Below are 27,433 nucleotides of genomic sequence, written 5' to 3'. Positions count from 1 at the left end.
AAATATTGACCTTAAATCTTTTAACCTTTTAATGTGTGTGTGTGTGTGATTTTCTCAGGAGAGCAGGTGGGGCTTCTATGCTGTGTAGAAAAAAAAAAATGTAAGTGAAAAATGTATGTAACTCAAAGTCGAGCTTCACAAAATAAGCAGCAGTTGTGAGGAAAAAAAGTGAGACAGGTCTTTTTTTTAATTAAAATGATTAAAAACTACATTGTCTTCACACTTGACAAGCACTTAATACAGAGGATGTAAGGGTAGTACATACATAGATGAGATTCTTAAATTAACATAGTTAACATCAGTTTTCAGACATACATGCTTTGAGCATAAAGAAAAATGAAGAGAGCAAAAATGAATTAACATCGTGGCATACCAAAAAAAAAAAAAAAAAAAAAAAAAAAATGAAAAGGAGATTCTTTTAAAAAGAAATGTCAAACAAAGAAAACAGCATTGTGCTCTTTTAATCCGATATACAATATAGTACATTTTAATTGTACAATTTGGCTTCATAGTCTATGAAACTCTCCGAAAGCTCTATTCCAAAACGCCTCTTGCATAAAGAATGATAGTGGAGAACGAACAAGACATCAGTCACTCAAAGCAAATCTTCCTCATCACTCAGATCCTAACATTATTACAGGCAGTTGTGGAGATCTTTGGTTTTTTTTTTGGAAGGAACCACACTAATAAAGGTACACATGTGGTTACTCTAGCTGCATGGTTGTTGCCCATAATAAAGCAAGACCTTCAGCCCCAGAGGGGGTTCCAGCGGAGGTGTGCAGGATAACATTCAACCCAAAGGGAGAACGTTTTATCGCTACTGATTGTCAGAAAGGGAAATAAGGCAGAGGCGCTACCTGTGGGGTCTGCAGGAGACTTTGCATAACCTCCTTTTAATCTTCTCTGTTTCATCCTTATTCACCTTTAAGCTTCGGCTGTGTCGCAACTGAACGCTTCCCGAGGCTCGCTCTTGTTTTGTTTTGTAAAAGTCTCCCTTAGCAGACATGAGACACCTGATACATGCTGTAAGTGGCTCAGTGTGGTTCGTACAAAAATGATGTGCGCGGGCATATCAATCGCTGGCAGAGCCATGAGCCTCTGGCACTAATGATCAGTAAATTACAACAGAAAAGACAAAAATCACGTCCATAAAGGCTTCAAAGGACTCGCCGCTTGTGTAGAACAAAGAGACCTCTGCACAACAAGTTTTTTGTTCTTTTTTTGTGTTCCTTTTTTTTTTTGCATAATTGCCCCTGGTGTTGGTAAGAAGATACCACTCCACCTCCGCCTCATCCCTCTATCCCTTCATCCACACACTCCTCTTCCTCCAGGGATAGAGGGATCACATGTGGGACAGCATGAAAAAGGCCCTTGGGACAGTTGGGAATGTGCACACTCACACCTGTGGTGCAGGAATGTGTGTGTGTGTGTGTGTGTATGTGTTTGTGTGTGTGTGTGTGAATAACAATTTGAAGGGTTTGGATTTAAGGACACTTTCAGTGAGTTGAGCAAATATGTGCAGGACTGGTTAATATTTAGCTTTGTTCTTTGTCGAAGCAGAGTTGCGAATTTTTTTTTTTGAAAATGCATAACTGACAAAGAAATTAACGTCTAAAAATAGTGCAAAAATTAAGAGAATGGCTTATGTAGCGCAGAAAGACATTTGGGAAATTGTTTCAAAAGAACAGGGGTCTAGATACACGATCTCATTGGCAGAATTGATGCTGGGCGTGGTTCTTAAGGAATAAAAAGATTTTAGTGCACCAAAGCTACATTGGAAAACAAAAAATAATTACATTAAAAGTTTTGTTTTTTTTATATAATTTAGGAGCAATATATTACACAAATTCCAATTTTATACTCAACAACAGACAAAAATGGTCTATATATATAAAAAAAGAAAAAAAGTAGAGAGAAATGCTGAATGATTTTAGGCATATCAGAATTTGGCTCAAATAAATATAAAAAGTAAACCATGTCATCCAGTTCAAACATAATACACTAGGACAAGTTTGCGGAGTTAGGGTTTGAATAAAGAGATTGGTGGAAACGATCCAAAGAAGGAGACAGGCATGAAACTTAAATCAAGACATAACTTTCTACTTTCGCCTCGTACATTCCTCAAAAAATGTCAACCATCGTCCTGCTGAAACTCAGCACAGCGGTGACACCGCAGAGGAGGATTCTTGGCTTTTTACACGTGAGTCCCGCCAGATAAAATGCTTCTCTTTCTCGCTCTCTCTCTCTCTCTCAAAAAAAAAAAAAAAAAAAAAAAAAAAAAAAGATATTAATCACGGTGAAACCCTCGCTGCATACTGTCACCACAAAACGGCTCGGCTGTCCTTTATCGAATAATAAATTAGGCATTTTCAGTTAGGCAATGCATAGGTACTGAGAGAACATAAAACAGGCTTGGGATGCAGTTAATGTTTTTGTTAATCTTTTTCACAACTGACACAGTAATTTGCAGTATTTAAAAAAAAAAAAAAAAGAAAAAAAAAAACTCCAAAAGTGAAAACGTAAAGAATAATCACTACAGCAGTGCAGCCACGCCTTGAGAGGATATCAGAGTCCCTCCTGGAGCAAACATCCATCCTGGCTCTTCTCCAACTGCCAAGTGAGTTGCGATCATGTGAGCAATGCCGTTAACTAATGTGTGCTGTGTTCTGTCCTTTTTTCCGGTTGTTTTGTTTTTCAGTTCGTCGGCTGTACAGATTGATCCTACAGTTGCTCCTCCATTGTCCTTTGTTGTCTGAGTCCCTCTGGTGAGCATGTATACTTGTTCATACCAGACAAAATGATCCTGATATATTACTATGGCTTCTCTGGTTTTACCCTGGCTTCTATTTACAGTTACACGTCGTCTCGTCTTATATGGCTTTTATAGTCCTGTAAGAGTACATTTCCTAGCACAGTGCAGGAGTTCGCTCAAAAAAAAATTTTTTTTTTACAAAACACATGGAAGTCTGGCAGACAGTTGGTAAAAATGCAGAAAGGCTTTGAAGCGAGTGCTGGAGAAATAAAAGACAAACATGCAGCATTTCTCTTTTTTATGTTTTTTTTCTGTTGTTTTTTTTTTTTTTTTTTTTTTTTGCAGTGTTCAGCTTTTTTGTTGTTGTTGTTGTTCTTGTTGTTCATCATCTTCTTTACATTTCCTCTCCCGCTTCTCCTGTCGTCTAGCCGCCCGTGAGTCAGTAGGGCCTCCAGACGGACTCATCCATGCGGCCTGAGGCGCTCATGGCCGTTGGGGAGTTGCTGTGGCTGCCGTCGGCCTCCACGCCCTCGCTCTGGTTGTTCAGGCCCGGGTTCATCAGGCTGTTGGCCCCTCCGGCGCCCGTGGCTCCCGAGCAGGACAGCAGGCGGGTGGGGGAGCGCTCGCCCCCGGTGTTTCCCGGCGCCACCATCGAGAACTGGTAGGACCCGGAGCCGGCGCCGTAGTACAGGTAGGAGTTGGACTGGAAGTTCTGGGTCTGGTTGTTTGAGTAGGGCGGGGGCAGGTAGGTGTGGTACCGGGACGAGGCCGACATGCTCAGGCCGCTGATGCCAGTGCTGGAAGAGTTGGCAGAGTAGGTGAAGGCCCCGGGATAGTGCATGCGGGGGTCCGAGAAACGAGGGTCAGTCAGCGGCGACAGAGATGGGAAGGTGGTTCTCTGCGGGAAGAGATCTGTACTCCCTGCAGGAAGACAAAAACAGAAAATATTGGACCATACCGTACAACAAACATCCTGCCATTAATGAAAACTGCTGCTGTGAATCAGAACCAGAGGATTCAGAGCTTTCTCATTTCCTTTCTTTAAAAAAAGAAGGGGGCTAGATCCCCAGATCGACAAATCTCCCCGAACCCCCTCTCCCAAGCTCAGGTTTCCCGCGATACGCTCAGAAAATGGAAATGTTTGCTCAAACTAATGAGCTGAGACATTTTTTTGCTTAATAACAGTCATCAAGCACTGACAGCACATCATCCCACAGCCCGATGCACAAGACCGGAGTTATGAAAAACGCCCCCTCACCACTGCCCTCCTGCCACTCCTTCAAAAGGAGAGCAACGTGCAGTATTCTCCTTTTTTTTTTTTTTTTTGAGAGCAGTGAAAAGAGGCATTGTCAGTGGAGAGGGGTGCTTTGTATAAACAGCGACGGCTTGTTGCGCTGTTGTGCAACTCATCATAAATCACACAAAGCGACAAGAGGCAGGAAACGAGAGAGCAAACCGTCGCAACCGGCGAGAGACAGATCTGGACGGGGGGTCAGAAGGAAAGGAAGGAGGACAAAGAAAGAAAGAAAGAAAGAAACTCGAGTGAATAACGCTTATATTATGGCCCACGATTGGTCAGCGTGAACCGCTGGTCTGTCTGGAAGTGTAATCTCTCAGGTAACAGGACACACCAAGCCCAGCTGTTGTGACTTTAATTTCACTGCGTACATTCTCTAATTTATCCAGCTGACAAACGGGAAATAAAAATCTTGCTCGCGGGTTTGACTTGGCAGCTTGCGTCTCTGAGATTTGGGGCCGCTACTGTCACCAACTTAGTTCCTTAAGTGAAAGACCACATTGCTGCACTCACTTAACTGCGGTATACTGCTGGCTGTTAGCTGATCTGACATCCTGAGCTGTGGATATGAACCCGTTAGTCCTCTCAGTCATGTCAGGCCCACTGAGGGCGGCCTGCTGCCACCTGCTGTAGCATTTGGGTTCGATGTTGATGCAGGGACAGACATTCAGTTTTAGGGTATCATGAACACATAGGGTTAAGTTAGAATGAGATGAAACCAAAAGATCCAGCATTTTTATCAGATCAGTGCTGCCAGGATGTACAGTAGTTTGGGGTATCAGGATAGTTTTTTTTTTAGTAAATCTTGCATCTCATCTTGAGAAATTGATGCAATCTATCTCTGCTGACATTTCATTACGAGGCAAGAAGAATTTATATGTCTTGCCTGACAAGTTCAACATGCCTAGTCATCTCCTTTATGACAGTCAGATGTCTCGGAAAATGGCGAGGTGGCCAATGGCCAGGCGGAGGAATTTTGTACGCCCTCAACCTGGCTGTATGCGTCAATAGCCTGGGAGAGTTCCTCATATCGATGTCAACATGTGCTACGTAGGTGTCTGCACCTGCTGCTTGTAAACATACAAATGCACGCCCATACACATGCACGCAGGCAAAAAAAACGCACAAAAATACACATCTCCATCCGTGGTGATTTGTTTGTCTGCATGTGGCTTTCATGGGTCCAGTGCGCCCACATGACTGTAAGTGTAAAATGTGGATTTGGATGGCAGAGAAAAGACAGCTTGTATTTGTGAAATAGCAAGCGCTTGCACGCCACAGCCCTGAGGGGGGAGGATGCCAAACTTGCGTGCCACAGTCTTGTTGAAATGTCTTTTCCCTACGTCTGGAGAACTGGGTCCGTTTTCAGCTATAAAAAAAAAATCTAAAAAAAAAAAAAAATTAAAAAAAATCTGTTCCTTTGCAATTTCCATGGCCTCTGCTGTGCTTTTTTCAACAACACATTTTTGCAGTTGAATTTCCTCCTCTTTTCGGGATGAGGGAGTTTGGTGGTGCTGGGAAGTGGTGGTGGGGGGGCTGTTTCTTTTTCCAGAGTCTACCAGGCACCGGAGTCGGGCTCCATATCTGATTTCACGCAAGGAAAATCCAAGCCTTCAGCTGCTGTTGATTCGGGAGAAGTGGAGTCGGCCCACTAATTCCTACCGGACTCCCAAAAAGCCTTTGCTCTCTCTCTCTCTCTCTCTCTCTCTCTCTCTCTCTCTCTCTCTCTCTCTCTCTCTTTCTCTCTGCTAAATATAGGCTTCAGGGTGAAGCCGGGGAGGGGATCTGTGGCACAGGGACTTGATGGCTCTGGCGGCTGTGGCCCACCCCGCACATGATCTCCATTTAATTGGAGTCGGTGGAAACGTGTTGGCTAAACTGCGGTGGGGATCGACTCCTGTGTTCTGTCAAGGGAAACTGGACTGGACACTTATCACAACACCTTAATGGGCTTGTGCAATATCAACCCCTTGGCTCTGAGCCAGGGAGGGTGCCCGCTACCACCGCACACTCTCTGTAGTACAGTAGCTCCCTCTGGAGGAGAGGGCTGTATAAACCGCTCTCTAACTCACACAATCAACAAATCTGCAGTCTGCTTTTTCTCCCTCCTAACCCTGTTGCATACCTCACTGCATCCCCACCCTCCCCCACCCAGTATAAGTACAGGCTTCGATGCTGCGGCTGTGGTAACAGTGGTGTATTTGGCAGAGAGGGTCTTCCTAACTGGGCCTAGGAGTAGCTGCCTGTAACCTCTGCGGCCCAAACCACACATGATCTCCATTAGGCTCATCTGAAACGTGTTGACTAAATTGCAGGGACAGGAGAGGGGATGGACCCCAGAGGGCTCGCTGGCACAGCCTTCCGTCTGTGATGTTCCCAGTCTATGAAGCGGGTAGCTGGGAATCGGGGCTTTTATAGAGAACATAGTGTTCCAGCGCACCCTTTGCTCCCCTTGCTCTTAAGCACAGCGCTGTGCGCTTATTTAATTCCTCAACACCATGGGTGGAGTCCTGCTCCTCTCTGCTTTCCCTCAAGAAGAAGTCCACTAGTCCACAGTCAAGCGTGTAACCCAGATTATGACAGGAGGTTTGCCTCATTTGGCTACGGGAGAAACTGATTTTGGTTGTTAACATAAGGCAAGTTTGAGGCTGTCATCCCAGTGTGTGTGAATGTGTGTGTGTCTGTGTGTGTGCGGTGGCCGGCGATGGGGAGATGCAAATCCAGGCGCTCACCTGTGAAATGTTTACTCAGGCTTGATGCAAACTGTGACGGCCAGCGCCCATGGAATGGTGTCTTAGACAAATAAGTGGAGGGAAGGGAAAAGGGAAGAAAAAAACCTGTGGCTCTTCCAGCTACGCTTTAAGACGGACACTGTCCTCTACGGCGAGATAGCTTCCTCATCTTTTCCCGCTTAAACAATAATACACCCTGGCCCCAAGGCTTTTCTCAAGAAATCAATTTGTGTTTCCCGCAGTGGAGTTTTGCTTTGAACCGCCGACTGGTTTGGGTGGTTTGAAAAGCGGATGCCATGAGGATGAGCAGTCACAGCTGATAACAGGGCAAGACAAGATAATACTGCTGTGCAAACCAACGAATAGGAGACCCAAATGAACACAAATGATCTCAAAGTGTTTATTTAAGTGCCGAGGCTTTGGGGACAGAGCATCATGTCGAATGCAAATGAAAATCACCTCTGTACAGTGGCTGTACATGGTCAACAACCCCAAAGCCTCATCCACGTTAGGCACTTTATCATGTGAGCGTGGAAAATTTTGCATGACCCTGATTTATGACATACAATACAAGCAGGCGGCAGAGTTTGTGATTACAAAAACCTGCATGAGATTTTCCTAATGCATCAACAAACAAGACGACATGAATAATCCATTTGAGTTTGTTAACTAAATCCTCTACTGTGAGTTGCTTGTAAACCTGCAGGTTGTCAAGATGAGGTGTGTGTTATATTATATATTACGAGTAGCATTATGATTCATTAAACATTTCTCCATCTCTGTCTCGATCCCTTCACTCTCAGGATGGATCGGAATTTCCTGTTTAGGCTTTAAGGCTTTAAGATCCAGTGCTTTTAGTGCCCTTCACTGTCAATCACATTTTTCACACTATAGTGAATATTTTGCGCAGCGCTGAATCCCTTGCTAGCAAATGTCTTGCACAAGCAGTGCCGAATGTAAATATATCACTGCACCTCCTCGGTTAAACTTTGGAAATGAACAGGTTTCAAAACTAAAATGCTGTGTTGAACTTGAAAATATTACACCCGGTCATACTTCTGTTTTCTGCCTCAGAGCTTTGTTCGTCTGATGAATTGGATGGGGAGAGCCAGAGTCATTCTCATTCTATTCTTCCTTTTCTCTGCGAGTGCGTAAATATGTCTTAGTGTGTGTCCTCATAAGAGTGTGAGTGGATGACTCAGCAGGTCTGGTGTGGTGTGCTGTGGTGGTTTCTGGGAAAGGGACGGATAGGAGACTGAGGGGGCTGTTAGAAACCAGCATAGGGCCAAATCACCAAGAACAAAGGAAAGAGAGAGTGGGTGGGAGTGAAGGAAGAAGGCAGGCAGGGTGGTGGCGTTCTAGGAATGTTCTGGGATGTAGTCGAGCCCTAAGGGCGAAACGAAACAGACTCCAGAAATTGTCACAGCACATGGCACACCCTCCACCATGCCCGCTTTTCCAGCTTCTCTGCTTCGGCGTTTGTTTGCGTTTCTTTGAAGCGATGACAGATGGCTAATAATGGAGATGAATTGTTCCAGTTTGTCCTGAGATGCTCTTAAAGACGAGCTGCTTGGATGATGTGAACTGAGTTTGGCTAGCATTGTGTGTAAAGTCCATAGCGCCTCAATTATATCCTCCATATTTTTCATGCCTGTTCTCTTAAACTAGCAATTAAGACAATTGCTTACTGCTAGCCATGCCTCTTATACTGCTTGCTGATTGGGCTTTGAATGTTATGATTAAAACTCAGCAACCGACGGACAGAACTGTTTTCTCATGAGCACGCACAAATGCACTCATATTTATGCTTATGCACAAACACACTGCACGCACATGCACAAACACTTTCCTCAAATTCACATAAAATTTGGGGTCAGCTAAGGAGAGAGGTGTTTGTGTTTGTGTCATCCCGCTGTGGTCAGGGAAAAAATGAAAGAGTGCCAAAAGTGAAGGAGCTGTGTGGTGTGAACCTTTGAGGAGGCCCGTTGCAGACAGAAGGCGGGGCTGTGTCTTACCTGGCCATGGTCTCAGGTCCTCCTCCACCTTGCATGTCTTCAGAGCAGGGGGATCCATCTGCTCTGGCCACAGGGCTGCAAAACACATTACGAACAACGCATGAATATTGGGCTCCGCTCATTAGAGAAACAACCCAGTGGAGGAATTCAGTTCATGCTGGAATGCAACATGTCAGTATGTCTGTGTGGAGCAAAGTTGTATTGGTGTGCAGGGCGAGGGGCTGAGTGTCTGTGCCATAGAAATCCAAAGCACATTCCACAAAAAAAAAAAAAAAAAAAAAAATCGTGACAGATTGTCAAAACTGTCTTGACATCTGGTGGTCTGGAGATGTGCCTTCCTGTGACGGGTCAGTCTCTGCTGACTGAGCAGTGAAGGCAGGGAAGGGCAGAGGAGGAGGGTGGGTTGGAAGGAGGGGGTCTTCTCACCGGAGTGAGACCGAGCTTGGAAAAACATGCCTGATGGGTGCATGGGAGATATTTTTGGGTCTCTCAGGCGAGACTGGAGGGGCAGAGGAGAGCTGTGAGGCGCAGGGCCTTTGGTGGCCCGTCCAGCCGTGCTGTCAGGGAGCGAGGGAGAGAGCAGAGTCCCAACTGGCCCAGCTCGTGGGACCGTGGTTCACACTCAACGGCCACACCGCAGGAGGGCTGACAATTTGACATGCAAATAGTGGCTGTTTGCTCTCGGTCTGAGACGGTGCATTTGTTACAAGACAACCTGCACGAACCACCACGGACGCCGGCAGCCTCAAACACGTGGGTTTAACAGAGGCAGGTTGGAGATTCAAGTGTTGAATCTCCAACCCCGTTTTAAATAGTGTAACATACTGGCAATCCTAAGATACATATACAATTCTTTTCCTGAACCTGCACATTATGTAACGGCTATAGAGGAGACCATAATGTTAATCTTATGGAGCTTCAATTTTAATGATGGGGCCCACTCAACCACGTAGTATAACTATGACACTAAGACACCGCAATATAGCAACCCTTTACCCGGACCTTGAAGGATGCCAGAGGCAGAGAGGGGTGGCACCAGGTTGTTCACCTATAGCCGCACTGGGCTCAGGGTGTGTTAAAGCTCTGCTTCCCCTGGAGCTCCTCCATTTCCTCTGCAAAGGCCCAAATCAGCACTCAGTCACTGAGAGGTCCTGCACTATGCTTCACAATGGCAAATTCTTACACATAAATGGCCTTATTCAGAAAGGCTTGCAAGCAGCTGGTGCGATTCGCTCAAGAAAATAAACATTTCCTTCAAATATTTTGATTGGCCAACGGACAACGTCAATACCAGGGGCACAGATTACCCCTGTTAATAAGAGACCCAGCCCCCTGGGCGGAGCCGGGGATTGGAGAAGGTGGAGGCTCAAATGGGAAGAAGCAGCGGCTGCGTCACTAATAAGTAGTTTTGGGGTGGTGCCAGTGCAGTTTTGGGGAGGATGCAAATAAACACACACGGCACTTTTGAAGCGCGCGCAGAGATGAAAGGGTGGCTGACGAGACGTTTGAGCCAAAATGGCGTCCATCCTCGTGACTCCGGATCCAGCAGCGCCTCTGAGACATGTAATGCGCCTGCCGTAATGAAGCGTGTCATTGAGACACAGTGAATGCTGGTCCTTGTGCTGGCTTCCTGTTTCGCTTAGGCCTTAGGCGTCGCAACGGGGAGAGAATGTGAGAGAGCAAGCAGGAGAGAAAGAAAGACGCCAGCGAGGGAAGGAGAGAAAAAGAGTGAGCGTGTTAGAGAGGGGAGGAACACGGCCTTGGCTCAGCTATGTGGGACATTTGATATGTCTTTTGAGCCCTCACTTATAACATGAGCAAAAACAAACACATGGGCTGAAAAATCCTATGTTCTCTTTGAGAGCTCGTCCTCCTCCCACCCTTCCCCTCTCCCCAGACTCAATAGAGACTGTTCATGGCACACATGTAGTTTCTGTAATTGCTGAAATGTAAAACTCAGCCTGACTCTGATGTGAAATTATAACTTACACAAACAGTTGAGTCTGGTAAAAAACTTGCTCTCACTTCTCTTTTTCCTTTCTTTTTTTCCACCAAGGAGGCAGCTTCAAAAGATTCTTTTTTTATTGACGAACAGAAACATTTTCAGTTTGAATTATTCATCTCAGGGTCACAAAAAGAGAGTAACCACAAGTGAAGCTTTCAGGCACCATAACAAATAAACTCCGTGGCGGCCATTGACATATTATGTAAATAGGGGAGTGAAGAAGTAAAACAGAGTGTCTAAAGCGCTGGTCCAGATTCCTGCTAGTTTAGGTTGTACTGGCCTCGGAGGGCCAGCTTCCTGCTTGGGTTTGGCACAAATCAGCATGAAACCAAACTGCCGTTACGGCTGTGCTCCCAAGTCCACACCGCAGCTACCTGACGGTGCTAATTTCCTGTCCTGCTCTCGCTTCTAATTGGCTGATCATGTCATCCTGGATGTGTGAATTGGTGTGAGGAGCTCGGCCGTGCCAGTAGCAGAGAGCTGTTTCTAACTTGGGGGGCCGGCCAGCTTGTTTATGTGGAGTAAACAGTGTGGTCACTGTGGACGAGGAGGGTGGGGGAGCGGTTGCGTCGGGCTGGTCCTCCATCAAACAGGACTTTCTCGAGTTCAGTCCAGCCCAGAGGCTGAGCCACAGCCTGAACGCGCTGAAAACAAGGGCCAAAGCACGACTGCAACAGATGTGCACCAGTCATACAGAAGGACGCCAGGAGATACAAACATTTGTGGAATTATCATAATGAGGAAAGGTTCAATAGGCTCCTTTGAAAGAAAGCATGAAATCTACATTTCAGTCCAAGTTTAAAATAAGAAATGTACAATATCGTTTATGAAAGATGATATTGTATTCAACACACTGTACTCTTAATGCTCTGATGCTTTTGATACCCCCTAACTGCTGCTCTGGATCACACATTAAAGCAGACACACACACATGCACACACACTTTTTCTTTTGGGCCCTCATCAAAGCAGCGAACACTTGATTTGATGGCGGAACGTTATGCTAGTATCTGATATTCATCTTCAGTGAGGAACACACAGGTGTTGGAACAAATAACATGTTAAATGATACCACCTCAAAAGTGCCAAGGCTTTCTTTTTGAATGATTAAATTGCTGCTGAATTTCTTTTTTTTTCCCCTCTCTCTCTCTCTCTCTCTCTTTCTCGCCTCCCCGTCTCACCGTTAAATACATTTACGGTTAAAACGAGCCGCTTTCGTCTCGGCTGCCTGTTAGAGGCTGTGCCAGGGGCTTGTTGAGTTTTGTCTGCATTTAAAATGGGATGAGCGAAAACTGAAATCGCTTTTCAAGGTCTGTAGCACCTTGTTTAAATTAAATGTTCTTAAGTGTGGAATGACCTGTGTGTATGTTACAAAATGTAAAGTCACAGTTAGATAGCAAGAAACGAAAATGTGCTACTTTCTGTGAGGATCACAGGCAGAAAAAAAATTGCCACCCACATACACACATACACATGTACCTCACTTGAGGTTAAGAAAACCAGAATAACAATTTTGTACGCGATTGTGTGATTGTCAGATTTGCTTGACTGCACTAGTAGAACCATGCATTTCCAACCACACACACACACATATGCATACACACACACACACACACACACACTCCCTCCGCCCTTACAGAGAATCATTCCACATGTCTAGCAGGCTTACCTGTGGCCACAGCAGAACAAAAACAAGCGGTGAACGCTGCGTCTGCCAGCGTGCAGGAATCCTGTCACTGCATGCACTGTAATGAGCTCTTAATTACCCTGTCTGTCTGGGGCACTAGTGGAGAACTTGCAACACTGGCACACAACTTTGTGCATGTGTGTGTGTGTGTGTGCGTGCGTGCATGTGTGTTTGTATTCGCTTTTGCGCCTATGGTGCAATCCTCTTTGTGTGAGTATGTGTGTGTGTGTGTGTTCCCAGAATCCAGGGCAGCGCTGAGCATAATGTCTGGAGTCGCGTCCTGTTGACAACACAACTGAGACAGTATTTCATAGCTCAGACAACAAAATGAAGCAAGGGGGCTTTAAGCACGAGATGACATTGTATTTTCTTATTTAGTCGTCTTGGAGGGAAACAGGCAAGGTCCCAGCCCGGATAATGGAAAACATCTTTTGTAATAGCAAGACGGGAATCCATTTAATTATAACGTGTTGACGGGCAATCTATCACCCAGCCGTTCTCAAACAAACAGGCCCCGGGATTAAATGTATCTGCAAAATACAATCGTGTCTGGCAGGGGCTGCCAGGACTCCGAGACGTGTGCGCTGTTTATATGTAAATACCTCACTGGATCTCTGAATGGGATTTATTACAGCAGGACTATTTTTGTTTGAGCTGCGCTTGTAGTAGTGCGGTGTTGTTGTCTGTGCGTGTGATCCCTGTACATGAGTACATGCAGTGTGATCCGCCCGTGACACAGGCTACATCATCTGCCAGTCTGCTGCTCAGACAGCGAGCTCCGAGACGAGGTGGGAGGGAGAAGGGCCCTCTCCACTGTTATTTAATTATTTTACCACTCTTGCCCTGCGGTATGCAGTCATGATGGTAATACCACAGATTAAGGTGTGTGGTTTTTACAACCCTCCCTCTCTCTCTCTCTCTCTCTCTCTCGCTCTCTCTCTATCTGTCTTTCTCTTTCTGACGTGTCTCCAGCCTCCAGTCACCAGCGGCTGTTATGTGAGCCCCTGACAGCTCCGACTGGACTGCATCTTCTAAAGGTGTGTGTTTGCCCGTGTGTGTGTGTGTCTGTATTTGTTGCAACAGCCCTTTGAGGCCCTGACAAGCACATTAAACGCTAATTCCTCCCTTAATCCCGCCGGTGCAAGGCAGACGAGAGCGGAGCAAAGAGGCTCCTCTTCATCTATCTGCCGTCCCGCTGCCGTCTGGACCAAGTCTGTACAGCTCTCCCTGCAGAGCGGAGCTGCTCGCCCATGTTCAGCCCAGCCCTCTGAACTAAAGCTCCCTGGATAAGCTTAGCTGCAGGGGGCTTTTCATTGGCAGACAACCTACAGAGCATACGCCAAGCTATAAACCGTCAGAAAGTTATCACCACAGTAGTTGTATTGTGTGAAACCCCCGATGTCGGCAAGCTGTTTATTTTCAGCGGAACTGGGTCGGTGGTGTTCTTAAAATGGCTGACATGTTTTCTGCTCAGTACAGGCTGTGCGGGAGGAACCAAATCAATATCAACAGAAAGTAAGGACGCAGGGCGAGTGGGGTGAAAGACCCTGTGTTCTCCACAGTCAGCTGTTAGATAGGCCCACACCGGTGACTCAGCGCCGGCTCGGCAAGCTACAAGGCCAAACACTGGCGTACGGTTGGTATACACACTGATAGAGTTCCACCCACACACGGCCCAGCACTCCCAAACAAGCCCTCTCATACACAGCAACATGCTGATACAAAGGTAATGGGACTCATTAGCTCGCATGAGAACCAGAGCGTGGGCGGGCGGGAGGGAGAGAGGAGGGCACACACCATGTGAGTGTGTTTGTGTGTGTGTGTGTGTGTATGTGTGTGTGTTTAGTCTGCATGCTCCCAGACATGGCATCCTGTTAAAAAGGCTCTGACATATGACTGAGAGTGAACACTCATCCTCACTCCAGCCATCACCCACGCAGCTGTCCTCACACACACACACACAAGCTGAAGACCCCCCTCTCCCCTCCCACCTTTAGTCTTCCCCTCTCTCTCTCTCTTTCTCTTTCTCTCTCTCTTTCCCTCTCTCTTTCTCTTTCTCTTTCTCTCTCCTCAGTCTGAGAGTGACGTGATTGCCAAGGTAGCGGGCGGCTGCTACATTCCTGAGGTGGTTAGTGTGTGTGGTGCGGCGGAGGCCAGGCCCCGGCATCCAGGCCAAGCTCGGCTGGCAGTGCCCGCCATGCCACCTGGCCACAGACTCAACCCTGCATGCTGTGTGGGGCCCAGACCCACCGACGCAGGGCATCCGGGGACAGGCCACTGGCATGAGCCTCCCCTCCGGACAGCCAACAGCCGTACAGCCCATCTCCTCTGACACTGAACATGAAGCCCCCACGGAGGAAATGTTAAGGAGAAAAACTGTGACGCTTGAGGTCTCCAGTGTGACTACTTAGTATCTTGGCAAATAGTGGAAAAATAGGTTTATCTAATTAAAAGAGTCATTAACCTAAAAATAATTGTGGCTGAGTGTGATCTGATTTAACACGGTAATTTTCCAGGGTTGTGTTGTGGGTGTTGGTGAATGTGGCTGTGGCTGCTCTGATCCAGCAGCTTACTCACTTCACTTGTGTGTGTCATGAGCCTTTACCTTGTGTGGTGCTGAGGTGGCCCTGGTGGATGGGGCGGGGGTTGTTGTTCACCGGGCCTATCCTCATACTCCGCTGGAAGCGCTCGATCTCGGACAGCCTGTCGGAGAACTGCATCTTCTGCGGGTCCTCGAGCTTCACTCGGTGCCCTGGAAACAAGCGGCGGGGAGAGGAGAGAGGTGAGGGCCGGCCAAGTTACCACCTACACAACTGGGAAACCCACATTGCACTTTATTATATTTCCAGACAAGCTCTAGGTTGTGCAAAAAATAGCAAAAAACAATAATAAGAGTCATATGTGAAAATATTTCCCTCTCTGTGCCCTAATTTCTTCATGAGGTCTGACAGGTTGACAGGTTGACAGGCCTTGGCTTAACAAATGCTCCCTTTCCCGGTCTGAACTGTAATGAATATGAATTCCACCTAGACTGTGAGGATCATCAGTATCACCCACTGGTATTCATAAACACATTAGATTTAATGATGTAAGGGGGGGGGGGGGGGGGGGGTGGGGGGGGGGGGGGGGGGTGGGTGGACAGCCACCGCCACTACAATGTTTTCAGCTTCCTACAAGAAAAATATTATTTGAATGTAAACAGACCTTGAAATAGATTGGCTAGACGCTAAGTATTACCCAAGCTGCACCTGCTCCTGGGTCATCCACAGATAACGACAGCATAAGAGGTTGAAAATAGCTGCTGTGGTAATGCCGTCTTCCATATTACTAGAAAGACGTTTATTTTTGAAGAAACCACCAGTTGTTGTTCAATCATCGCAGTAACTCGGTTCGACTTGATTTTCATTTCGGGTTAAGTGTAACTGCTAATCTTACCATCTTACCGCTTAAACGGCAGGATCTGAGTGGGTGGAAGAGCTGCTCTAACACCCCCTCAGCACACACACACACACACACACACACACATTCAGGTCTGACTGACACAGCACTTAGTCAGAAGGAAATACCCAGACAAGCTTACCAGACCCTATAGTCATCAGTCTTAAACATAACGGAGAGAAATGACATTGCGTGTGTGCGTAGGTGTGTGTGTGCGTGTGTATGTGTGTGTGTTTAGTTGCAGGAGGTGAGAGTGTTAGCTGGTGAGACATAACGGGTCCACCTCTTTTATCCAGGCCTGGAAAACGGAGCTACACACTTAGCGCCCTTATCCCTTTTGATGTCCCATCCAGGGAAATGGTACAGGGGAAAAAAAAAAAAAAACGTTAGTGCAATATCAGTGCGATCTCTTTGCCTTTTATGTAGCCACACACTTATATGCTGGCAGACATGTGCAAATACACACACATACGTGCACATACATGTGAACACAACTTAAACGTCCGAGTCCGGATGAGGGCTATGCCTCTAATGGGAGGAAGAGATTTTAATGTAACTATCAATGCACCAAAACTGTGTGTGTGAACCAACATGTATACATTCTGTGGTTTTCTCCCTGGCATCTCTACAGAGTAGCCTAATGTGAAGTAATGGCTGGATTTGAATATTTTATCACTATATAAAGGGGGCAAGGCAGACGGGCCAATATGGATTTTGCCCGTCCTCTCTCTTCACTGACCCATGGGCAATATATCTTCTTTCCGAGGTTGACCCATGGGTAAAGTTTCCTCTCGTTTACCGCTCTGTCCATTTGGTTGTGCCCACCCTCTCTCCTCCCTCCCCTCTTTACGAACAATATAGAAATATCTATCCCCCCTCCTCAATCCCTACCCCCCACCCACCACCCCGTACATACAAGACACACAGATGCACACTGATGTACACACATGACGTCTGGATGCAGCCGGGCACTTAAAACATCATTCACATTTGCACGCAGGGCCTTAAAATCCCCCTCAAACCGCCTCACACACACACACACACAAACAACAACAGCACTTTTTCACACCCACACCCACACATTCGCACTCTGATCCACACTTATGTTGCACTTTTCTGTGTGTGTGTGTGTGAGCGCGTGAGAACGAAAGAGAGACTCAGTCGTGAGTAATCTGTCTGAGCGGAGACACACAGCGGCTCTGTTGCCGCTCCCCAACGGTTTGTTTTCCCTGGTGTTAGGAGGACGTGGGATGTGAAAGGAAAAGGACGGTGGCGCGCGATCCCACCCCATCGGCCCACCGCTTTGCTCTGTGCTGCTCTACGTCCCGGGTGGACACACACGTGTGCACACAGGCATACACACTCTTTTTTTTTTTTTTTTTTTTATCACACTCACATGTGGCCCGCCTGCCTTTTCTCTAAACCCTGTTGGAAGGAAGGAATGAGAGCCAGAATTTTCTCTCTGTCTTTCTCTCTCTTTCTCTGTCACACACACACACACACACACACACACACACAGGCTCAGGCTCCATCACCAACATAGACAGTGTGGCTACTGTCTGCCCCAGCCCAGAGCAGGGGCGGCCAGGGGAAGCAGCTCCTCCAAATATAGTCCCTATATGTGTCCTTGTGTAGTTATTAAGAGATTTACACCACCTCAAACGGCTGAGGTCAGGGAAATGATACATCCCACTGCTCTCTGGTTGGAAAAAGAGACAGACGGTAGGGGGAAAAAAAAAGATAATTGGTCAGTTTTTCTGTGGCCAGTGGTGGTCTAAGATGAATTGGCCGGCTCTTTAGGGATGAAAGTGATCATTCAGCCGCCCGCAAACACACACACACACACACACTTGAGCCTGTGGATCCCGTGGCGGAGGTCCAGCTGGCAAGGGTGTGCGCGTGGCGACACACTGTTCAGTGCACTTCCAGCAGGGGGGTTCAGCGGGCTGCGAGAGGGCGGTGTGGGAGAGCATATTCATTAGAAGTGAGGCCTGGAGCTCATTAACCCGGGGCCCGCAGTATACCGTTAACACCACTAATCAACTGGGAGGCCGCTCGCCACTTTTCTCCTTCTCTCTCCCCTTTGCACACAATCCCCTTTTTCTCGCATTTGGTCGAACGCTCACCCCTGCCTCGACTCGTTCTCTCATGCATGCTTTTTATATAATAGAAAGCCTCAGCAGTTTCCGATCTGGAGCGCGCACTAAACTCCTCTCTCTCACTCACTTCCCCTCTCGTTTTCTTTAACTCAATTTTTCAATGGCTTTTTCTACGTCTTCCTGGCACATTAAGGCTTGTTCAAAGGGAACGGTTTGATTCTGCGGCCGCCGAGACGGTCCTAATGACTTCCTAGGCGGTTGCCATCCCCCGTCTAAAACAGAACCCGCGGCCCGCAGTTAAACCTCGTGTTAATACTTGCTCCTCGGGCCGGTTGACCCTGGCGTGAGCCGCGGCGTGTCTGGCCCGACCGCCGGCGTTTGACTCCTACTCTGCAGGGCCGGGGGGCCGGAGGGGTGCCGGCGCTCCACACCGGCCCCATTTCAGAGGGGTTTCTGTGGTCGGATGAATATTTAATGTGTCAGGGTGCACTTAGGAGAGAGAATGCCCTGTTTTTCTCTCTATGATATCATAACCGCAAGATAGAGCTGGGAGATGGGGGCCGATGCACACATGAGGCCTAAACAGCAGCACTCAATGTGCACCCCGAGCCAAAATGGATGCTAAAGGTTGTAGATTTACTAGCCTCCTCTCAGAGTAGCGGTCACATCATCTAAAAGCATTATGGAGGCCTACGAAGAACAAATGAAATGCTTGATATAAAATGTCTGGTATTAACGATGTACTGAAAGGCCATGGGCTGTGTTTTGAAGGAATGGGCGTGCTGTTCTCACCCACGGCTTTGTTTTGTATGTGTGTTTGTGGTTTTCTTTTCTTTTTTCTTTATTTCCTGATAGTGTTTTATCTCCACTGCAGAATAACATGAGATGCTGCACGCTGCTTTGTTCTTTTGCTCTCTCTTGTTTTGGAGAGCATGCGGGCGGGTTCGAGCGCGAGCGCGATGGGAAAGGAATGAAGTTGTTTTTCATTAGGCTGAGCTCGGCACTCGAAGACCCGTCCACAAGAAATGGCAAACTTGAAAGCGTCTCACCCCGGGCCGTCCCCCTCCACAAAGCCCATATCAGCGCGACACAGAAACAGTGTTTGCTCAGTGAGGTGACAGCCAGGCCTTCAACACTGACGGGCACAACCGAATGATCACCCGATACAGCCTGCTTCCTCCCTTCACCCCTCACTTTTTCTCCATTTTCTCCCCCCCTCCTTCTCTCCCTCTCTCACTCTCTCTCCCTCTCCATTGAAAGAAAGAAACATATGTTCCCGTCCAAAGGGAGACACATTAAACACAAGCTCTTTTTAGTAAAGGGCTGGGCGCTTTTTCAGGGGCAAAGTGAAACTCTATCTGTACGGCAAAGGGCAATACGTGCTTTGGCCCGGGCCCAAGTCTGCACTGAATATATTTGAAGTGTAAATATTTGTATTCGACGTATAAATGGACTTGATAGGCCCGTGATAACAGGCTAGAATTGATTTGGAGTGTCTGTATCAAGCTGAACAGTGAAAACTATGTCTGCCCTGCACAGCCTATGGTAACTACTGTATAGGATTACATGCAAGAATGTCTAGGCGCATTAGGTACCGTTTCTGATTCCAGCGTCAATGCTCCAAAATGGCAGCTTATGGTGATATTTATTTCTGCTATACGTTACTGTATGTGAAGTGGCTGCTTGTCTGAGCTCCACCGTCTCTGTTGGAAGGATGCTAGAAGATGTGAGGAAATAAAGATGTAGTGTTGTGTTGAGTATCTCCGGCTCTTATGCTTAGTATCAGGGAAGACCACGCTCTTTGTGTCAGTGAAGTTGAGTGTTTGGAGATAGCGGCAGAATCCTTATCTTGCTGTGAAAGCCCTGAGCGCGATGTGGGGCGACAGTTGAGAATTTGTTGCAGCAAGGCCTACTCGCCTGCGAGCAAACTTCCGTTTTGCCCTCAACAGACACCGAGGACGTTTCAACATCTGTTGAGCAAAGTGTCGTACACCTGTCTTCCTCTTCCTCCTCTCTAGCGGATCTGACACCCCCCCCTCCAATTTTTTTTTTACCGCCACTCCCCCACCCCTCTTTTTTCCGCTGCCCTTTCTCATACTTCCCCTTTCACTCTATCACTGGAGCCGTCATGCAGCTCGAAAACATCACGACGGTGGTGGACTCGATGCTGGTGCCAATCAGAGTTCGGGGATTTACTCTGTGGCCAATCAGAGCTCATGTTTTGAGGCTGACCTTGAAGGATGTGGGTTTTACTCTTGGCTGGTAATTGTGGCTGTCTCGTCTGGGCCTAAATGAGTCGATGCTAGCCACACACAGACATTACACTACCTTCCACTCATCCACATAACACTCTCGATATGAATACTTCAGGTTTTACAAGTGCAACATTGCCACGGGTGGAATGCATGGACGACTCTAACCATGAGATAAAATCAACGCCTTAACATCGCACATGCTGATGAAAGGGGCGATTGGCTTTTGTGGAAACATGACTCCCTCTAGGCTTCAGGTGGACCTCGGCCTAAAGTTTTGGCGCTCTCTCTATTGTGTGTAATCCACCATCTCTGGCCGCAGCTCGAGGATGGTCTGGTCCTCTACCCCCCCTTTAGGCAGATGCCTCAGACCAAAGACCAGAGCGGCTGTCTCTGGGGACTGCCGCGGTGCAAAAATCCCCCTCGCAGGCCTGACAGCAAGCTGCTCACAGCGGAAGTTGTTACGTGAGACTGTTTGAGCAAAGACTCCAGCCTTCCTTTTCTGATAAGGGGATAAAGCTCTGTACATCTGTGTGTGTGAATGAGCATATGTGTGTGTGTGTGGGTGGTGGTGGTGGGTGTAATACAGGCAATGCCACACAGGGACAGCCCTACACTGAGGCAGGTTGAGGCAGGCCAAGGTAGTGAAGGGGTGCAGACATAAGGCCCAATGCACCCGGATTCCCTAACAATACAATGAGGCCCGTAGCATGTGGAGAGCAATCATCCCTCCTTTGTCCCACCAACCTACAGTGTGTGTGTATGTGTAACTGTCTTCTAGTGGGGGGGGTGAGGCGTGTTGGGGGTGATATGGGTGGGTGAGGTTGTTTTTCAGGAGTTGTTGGCTGCCTGCCTGCAGCCCTTGTAGATTTCCAAATACTACTACTGTTGCTGCTGCTGCTTTTTGCCTTATAGAGCACAGAAGGCCTATTTGGCCCCTGTGACAGATCATATTAAAGAAATAAGCCGCTCCAGGAGTGTTATTTTAGCTCTAAAGGTGAAAGGTTTGTTTGTACATGTGTTTGTGTGTGTGTGTGCAGGGGTAACTAGGCTGGGTTAAGCAGGGTAGTGCTGGGGAGGGGGGGCAGAGACGGTGAGGTGGGGGCCTCGCAGGACTGTGGGAAAGGAAGGCAAGCCGCCGCTGTCACATGCGTCAAAGCAGCGCCAGCAGATGTGTCAAACGGCTTTGCGTTCACACCTCAGTGCGCACTAGCTGACACACGAGCTTGTGCAGCGAGCGTACACTTGCACACAAATTCACGAACACACTCCCTTCTCGCAGCTCCAGAAAATGACAATTGACAAAGAGACAAACATAACTCTGTAGGTGGGTCAAAGCGCGTGTGTGAACTTTCCACTGTGCATGCACAAGCTTCACTTGCAATATAGTACTTTCGATCGTGTAATCTCTACTGTGATGGAGGTTACCAGGATGAGAAAGGCTGAAGGTGGCGAGGGCTGACCTCTTTTCATCAGCGATGCTTGGAGCTGGCAGAGAGGGCTTCCCTCTGTGTTTATCCAGAGGATTACAACCTTCTCCACTTCTGGAGGCAAAAGAAAGATCTCGCTACACCTATTATTTGCTGACTGTTCCTGACCATTAAGGCCCGGGGAAATAAATATCCAAACCGCAGGGTGGTACACGGTGTCTTTTCCAGTAACCAGCAGGTGCCTTCTTCCCACACGCCTCCCCCAACTCCACCCTGTCCCTAATGCCCCAACACAGAAAACGGTTTATTGTCATAATGCAGCGGGGGAGAAAATATTCCTCCACTCATGGGCCATTTATTTTTCTAAATGCAGATCGGAACTTTTATTGAATTAGGTCTGAAAGGTTGTAATGGCTCCCTCCTGTATGGGTCAGTGTAAATAAGGAAGAGTGAGTACACACAGAGTGGGCATTTTACTTCCCTTCATAGGTAGGTAAACAGGAAAGACGCTTGGCCGGTGAGTTTAGAGGGGAGTGGGCATGGAGGAGGCGGAGAGGCAGAGAGAGAGGGAGAGCGGAGCGACGCAGTTGGCTGAGCTTCCCCGAGATTCTGAGAAAACGCCCTTTTTGCCGCCTTTGCTTGCATCATCAGAGCGAATTAAAAGTCCTTTCTGGGGCTTCTGTAAATAATTTGGTAATTCCTCGTGCGTCCTGGTGCTCGATCTGACGTCAGCACATACAGAGTGAATTTTTTTGTCTGAGCGGAAAGAAGAAAGGGCATTTTGCCCCAAGGCAGGCGGTTGTACGTGTGTCTGAGACAGTCCTCAGTTGGCCTGAGGAGTAGAAAGGGGACCGTGACAAAGCGCTAGACAATGCACTTCTTTTTTCCCATTTATAGCTGAAACTATTACATTGACGCCGCAATGACTTGCCAAAGAGCAAACAGTGGCGACAAGAGGCGGAGAGCAGAAACATAAAAACAGGCCCAGTAGACAAGACTAATTGGTATATTTTCTTTCTTTCTGTCTTGGCTTTGTTGAGGTATTTAGGCTATGCCTTCACAGGAAAACCTTAGAGGTATTACCAGTTGCTCTGTGTGGGTGTGTGTGTGTATGTGTGTGTGTGTGTGTGTGTAGCCCTCAAAAGGATTTGCGTCTAGGCTTCTCGATGTGGTTGAGGTGGCAACAGTGGTCAAATTGCTTCCACTTCAGTCTTTTATTTACCCTGCCACTAAAAATGTTGATTATGTTACAGACGCTGTCATGCGTGTGCCATGATGCTTTAGAGAGACGGTGCCTAATTTTTCCTCATAATATTTATCAGAGCAAGTCATAAAATGATTGTTTCACAGATAAGGGCCAACATGTGTGCGTGTGTGTGTGTGTGTTCCAGTCTGCATCAGGTACCTGTCACAAGGCTCATTGCTCAGAATGCAGTGAATGTTTTGTCCTAGCTCACCAGTCAGTCTGAGCCTACTGCACACACACACACCGGTGCATTCCAGTGAATTTATCAGTTGGCCAATATTTGCTCAGTTTCTAATTGCTGAGGCCGAGTGTGACAAGTTTAGAGTGACCCCAGAGAAAGGGAACGCTGGAGCCCTCGGGTGACACACATCATATTTCTCTGGGGAAACTAAAAAAATCTCATGGACTCTGTCTGCTCCCATTTGAGCTGTAAATTATTACTGTCTTTGCCAAATTATAAATTAGGGGATTGTGGGTTTGATTTTTTTTAACACAGCGTTTTTCTCTAAAATCTTACTTTGACATCATTTGTATGTGTGTGTGTGTGTGTGTGTGTGTGTGTGTGTGTGTGTGGGTGTGCCACTGTCTCCGGTTTATTCATCTGGGAGTCATGACTAGTCATTAACAGTCAGGAAAGCACCCAACGTCAGACATGCCAATGTTTTTTTTTTCTTCTTCTCCCTTGGCACTGATACACCTGTAGGCCTTTCTTTCAAAAACACCCATCTCCATTTTCAAACATCAAAGTTGCCTTTGAGAGAGCAATTCGCACCGAGGGCGAGCCTTTCATGTGATTTGTGGAGCATGGGCGTGGCCGCGGGGGCCGACTTAAAGAGATGGACACACCTGGCAGGTGCATGAGCTCAGCACACGCACTCGCAGACACACACACACACACACACACACACACTATACACATGCATGCTACCTTTTGTTTACTTTGCAGAGAGACTGCAATATCGCAGGAAAAATAACACAGCAAATGCCATTGTTTGTCTATTTGCATACTTTGTACAGTCTGCGTGCCAAATGCAAATAGAATCAACCTGCCAACTCCAACAAGCACCCCACCAGTACACCCCCCACCCCGCTTGCCCACCATTCCGCCATTCTCCTCCTGCAGTTGTGTGAACACACCCAGCCGAATAAACAGAAGCAACAAAACACAACAGTGGTTGTGTGATTTCTGTAGATGTATGGGACTGTGGATGGGAAAATGTGTGTGTGCATCTCTCTTTCTCTCTCTCTCTCTCTCTCTCTCTCTCTGTGTGTGTGTGTGTAAGCACTGAACAAAATCTCCATCTTAACAAGTCGTTTAGTCTCATATGCAGTGTTGAAATATTTCTTTGTCCTTAAAAACAGATGAAAAAGTCTGTCAGTGGGATAAGATAATCCCTCTTGTTTCCAGTGCAGTTCCACTTGTGTCATCATTTCTTTTTAATTTCTGTGAACAATTATAAGTGAGATGAAATAAGGCAGAGCAGTGTACTAGTATGGTGCTTTATTTAAGAAAAAATTGAAACAAGTTGTTAAGCATTTGAAACAAGTGGGATTATCTCATCCCACTGACAGATTTTTTTTCACTTGTTTTAAGAAAAACAAGATTTTAGGGCTGAATTTGAGACTAAATGACTTGTGTAAGATGGAGATGTGTTAAAGTCAGAGCTCTGAACGTATGCAGGTGAGCTGTGCTGCGTATAGACAGTCTAATTGTCTTGGTGCATGTTCAGGTGTGTGATTTTCTAGCCCCATCAGACAAATTGCCACTTTGACGTGACTGAGCTGCTGTGCGCCGAGCTCTGCGCTCATCATCTGACACGTAACAGCCCATAAGTTTTCATTTTTTTTTTCTCTTCCTTTCTTCTCACCCTGCAGATTTCTGATGTAGTCTTAGCTGTGGTGAGTTCATCTTTTTCTCAGGAACTGATTCATTCTGGTGGGGGTGGTGGGTTGTGTGTGTGTGTGTGTGTGTGTGTGTGTGTGAAAGAGAGAGACATACAGAAATACAAACAGTCCTTCCCCATTGGATAAATGGGTGCTGGCTGATGTCATGTATGAGAGAGAGAGAGAGAGTCAGAGGCTTATGGGCCAGAATATCCCTGCCTGGTGTGGTATGAAGTGCTGGGGGGGGGTCGGCAGGGTCGGTGCATGGGTCGGTGCTGGGTGGGGGTGAGGGTCTTAACACTTGAGTCACACCCTTTCCTTTCGTGTGTTCCTGTAGAAAAGCTGCTTCTCAGAAAGCGTAGGGAGGGCTCTGAGTGACGGCGCTTCCAGTGTAGCTTCAGCAGAATTGTGATTATGCTGTATGTCAGATAAATCTGGGCGTAGGGGAGGGAGGGGGAGACAGCAGGGGAGGCGATTGGGTGGGGGTGAGGGGTGGGGGGGTGTTGGCGGTAGCAGTGATGAATGACGGATGTGTGATGAGGAAATCAGCAGCAAGGGAGACAAAAATACTTAGCTGAACGTTAGTCTACTTTTCTGCAGAGGAACAGAATGTTAATATGGGTGCGTGTGTGTGTGTGTGTGCGTTTTTAATTTTCTCATACATGTGCATGCAGACATGTGGGAATACATGCGCACACACGAGTGCCCACGTGTGGGTCCGTCTTAATGCCGGAGTGTTTTCGCAGCAGTCACGGTGTTTTTTTGTTACACTGCCGCAGGCGAGCCGCTGCTGCAGTCCTGTCCATCAGGTTCTCCCGACTGGATCTGTAAACATTAATAAAAACCTCCTCCCCCCTCGGTGCCAGTTCCTGCCGCGGCTCTGCTGGCAGCCATGCAAATACAGGCCCTATACAAACAGCCTGTAAAACCCCGCGCAGGCTAGTCCAGCAGCCCGCCAGCCTGCCAACAGGTGAACACAGCAGGGCCAAATCAGTCTTCAGGCTGTCTGCACCCTGCGAATGATAAGGCTGCGGTGTACGGGCAGCTTTGTGGGGCAGGAGAGAGAGCTGCGTGGACTTCGGCAGGGATGGGGATTGGCAACGGGGATAAAAGCGGTGTTGGAACACATAATGGGCTCTAAGGATCACATGTATAATGAAAAAATGCTGTTAGTTTTATGTGCTGGCAATACTACCCCTCTGCATTGGCTGAGAAAGTTGCAAGGCCGATGCAGCGCTGCACCCTGTGGTTAAGAGGGAATCTGATTATTTTTATAGTCCTAATAATATCTGAATTGTACTGCGTGTTCAAGTGTTTCACCGAGGATTTCTACTGATAATATGATCTCTTGAATTGTCTCTTGTTCAAACGTGCAGTGGGCTTTTATCTCATCTCATAAATTGTTATGTTCTCTTGCGGCTGCAAGTACACTCCTCCACTCCGGTACTAAATTCGAGTAAAAAACTAATTTCAGTCTCAGTCTGACAGGTCACTCTAATCTGTGTGATCATAATCCATATTCTGTGCAGTGTATCAGTTGTTGGAATTTCCTTGTTGATAGTGAATCTTTTTCCACTGCACATTAGACGGCAAAGAGTGTATGGATGCATTATTCATATTTGAAATAAGCCTTGGCTCAACTATCCCAACATTTGACCTATGTGACCTTTCACTATTTCCACAGACAAGTGAGGCTCCAGTTAATATAATATTGGCACCGCATTGAAAATGCAATTGTGCAGCTATTTTCAAAAATCAGTGTTGGCTGACGTTTTATTTTCTGTCATTCTGTGAATTCTCTCTCAGCACCACACAACTGGGTTTAATACCGCCTTAAATTCCTCCTGCCCTATATTAAACAGTGTCACTTTATAGCACCCCAGCGCCAGTGTAAAAGTAGCACGGCCACTCTGACGCCTCAGCCAGGGCTGTGACGCGTTGACAGAGACAGACAGGAGACGTCCTTAATGTACACAGTCTTATTTCGAGCCGGCACGCTCGCGGATGCACCCGAGAATGCGTTTGTGCTCACGTACAGATGCACACACAGATGATTTTCGGTGAAACAAAAGACACACAACCGTCAAATTGAAACCATTCTCAAGCGCACACACATACACACACACACACCCACCCACACACTCGACCACACATAGGCCTGCGCAGCATTTATTATTATCTAGTCCTTCCCCCTCCCACACTCAGTACTCTTCCATGCCTGATGCCTCTTCAAATAGTGTCCAGCCTGGCAGGGGTGCATGCCCCTCTCTCTGTGCCCCTTATCTCTCTCTCTGTCTTTGCCAGCCAATCCCCCCCTCTCTCTCCTCATGTGGCACTTGCTGCCCCTCTCTCTTTTTTCCCTGCTGTGGCCTGGTGGTCTGTTTTGACTGGGCTAAATCCACCCTGTCCCAAATATCCCCCTACACAGACATGAGCACAAGGCATAGCTATCCACTCGTTCAGAGGCCTCTAAAACCCTGTACTCTAGAACCATTATAAACACGATAGCTCCACAGGAATGATCATGAAACCTTACCCACCTAGTCTATCCCGGCTTGAGCATGCAAGATTTCAAGTGCATGCACACAGACACACAC

The 27,433-nt window shown here is 47.2% G+C and overlaps 1 protein-coding gene across 2 annotated transcripts in view; it reads right to left on the bottom strand.

Annotated features, from left to right (window-relative positions):
* Nucleotides 1–1,205: 1,205 nt before the first annotated feature.
* Nucleotides 1,206–27,433, bottom strand: part of runx3 (RUNX family transcription factor 3) — a 50,420-nt gene continuing 24,192 nt past the window's right edge. Inside the window, exons 6-8 of one of the 2 annotated variants that reach the window (XM_030045224.1) lie at nt 15,093–15,239; nt 8,797–8,874; nt 1,206–3,673 (exon numbers count right to left, since the gene is read on the bottom strand). In XM_030045224.1, coding sequence (XP_029901084.1) covers nt 3,192–3,673; nt 8,797–8,874; nt 15,093–15,239 — 707 coding nt within the window. In that variant the 3' untranslated portion in view covers nt 1,206–3,191. The remainder of the gene's footprint in view (nt 3,674–8,796; nt 8,875–15,092; nt 15,240–27,433) is intronic. The other variant, XM_030045225.1, reaches the window with a different exon arrangement.

The sequence above is a fragment of the Myripristis murdjan genome, chromosome 22 (assembly GCF_902150065.1).
Source record: "Myripristis murdjan chromosome 22, fMyrMur1.1, whole genome shotgun sequence".
Lineage (NCBI taxonomy): Eukaryota > Metazoa > Chordata > Actinopteri > Holocentriformes > Holocentridae > Myripristis > Myripristis murdjan.
Note: the sequence above shows the minus strand (reverse complement) of the source record. Positions and strands in the feature narration are given on the sequence as shown.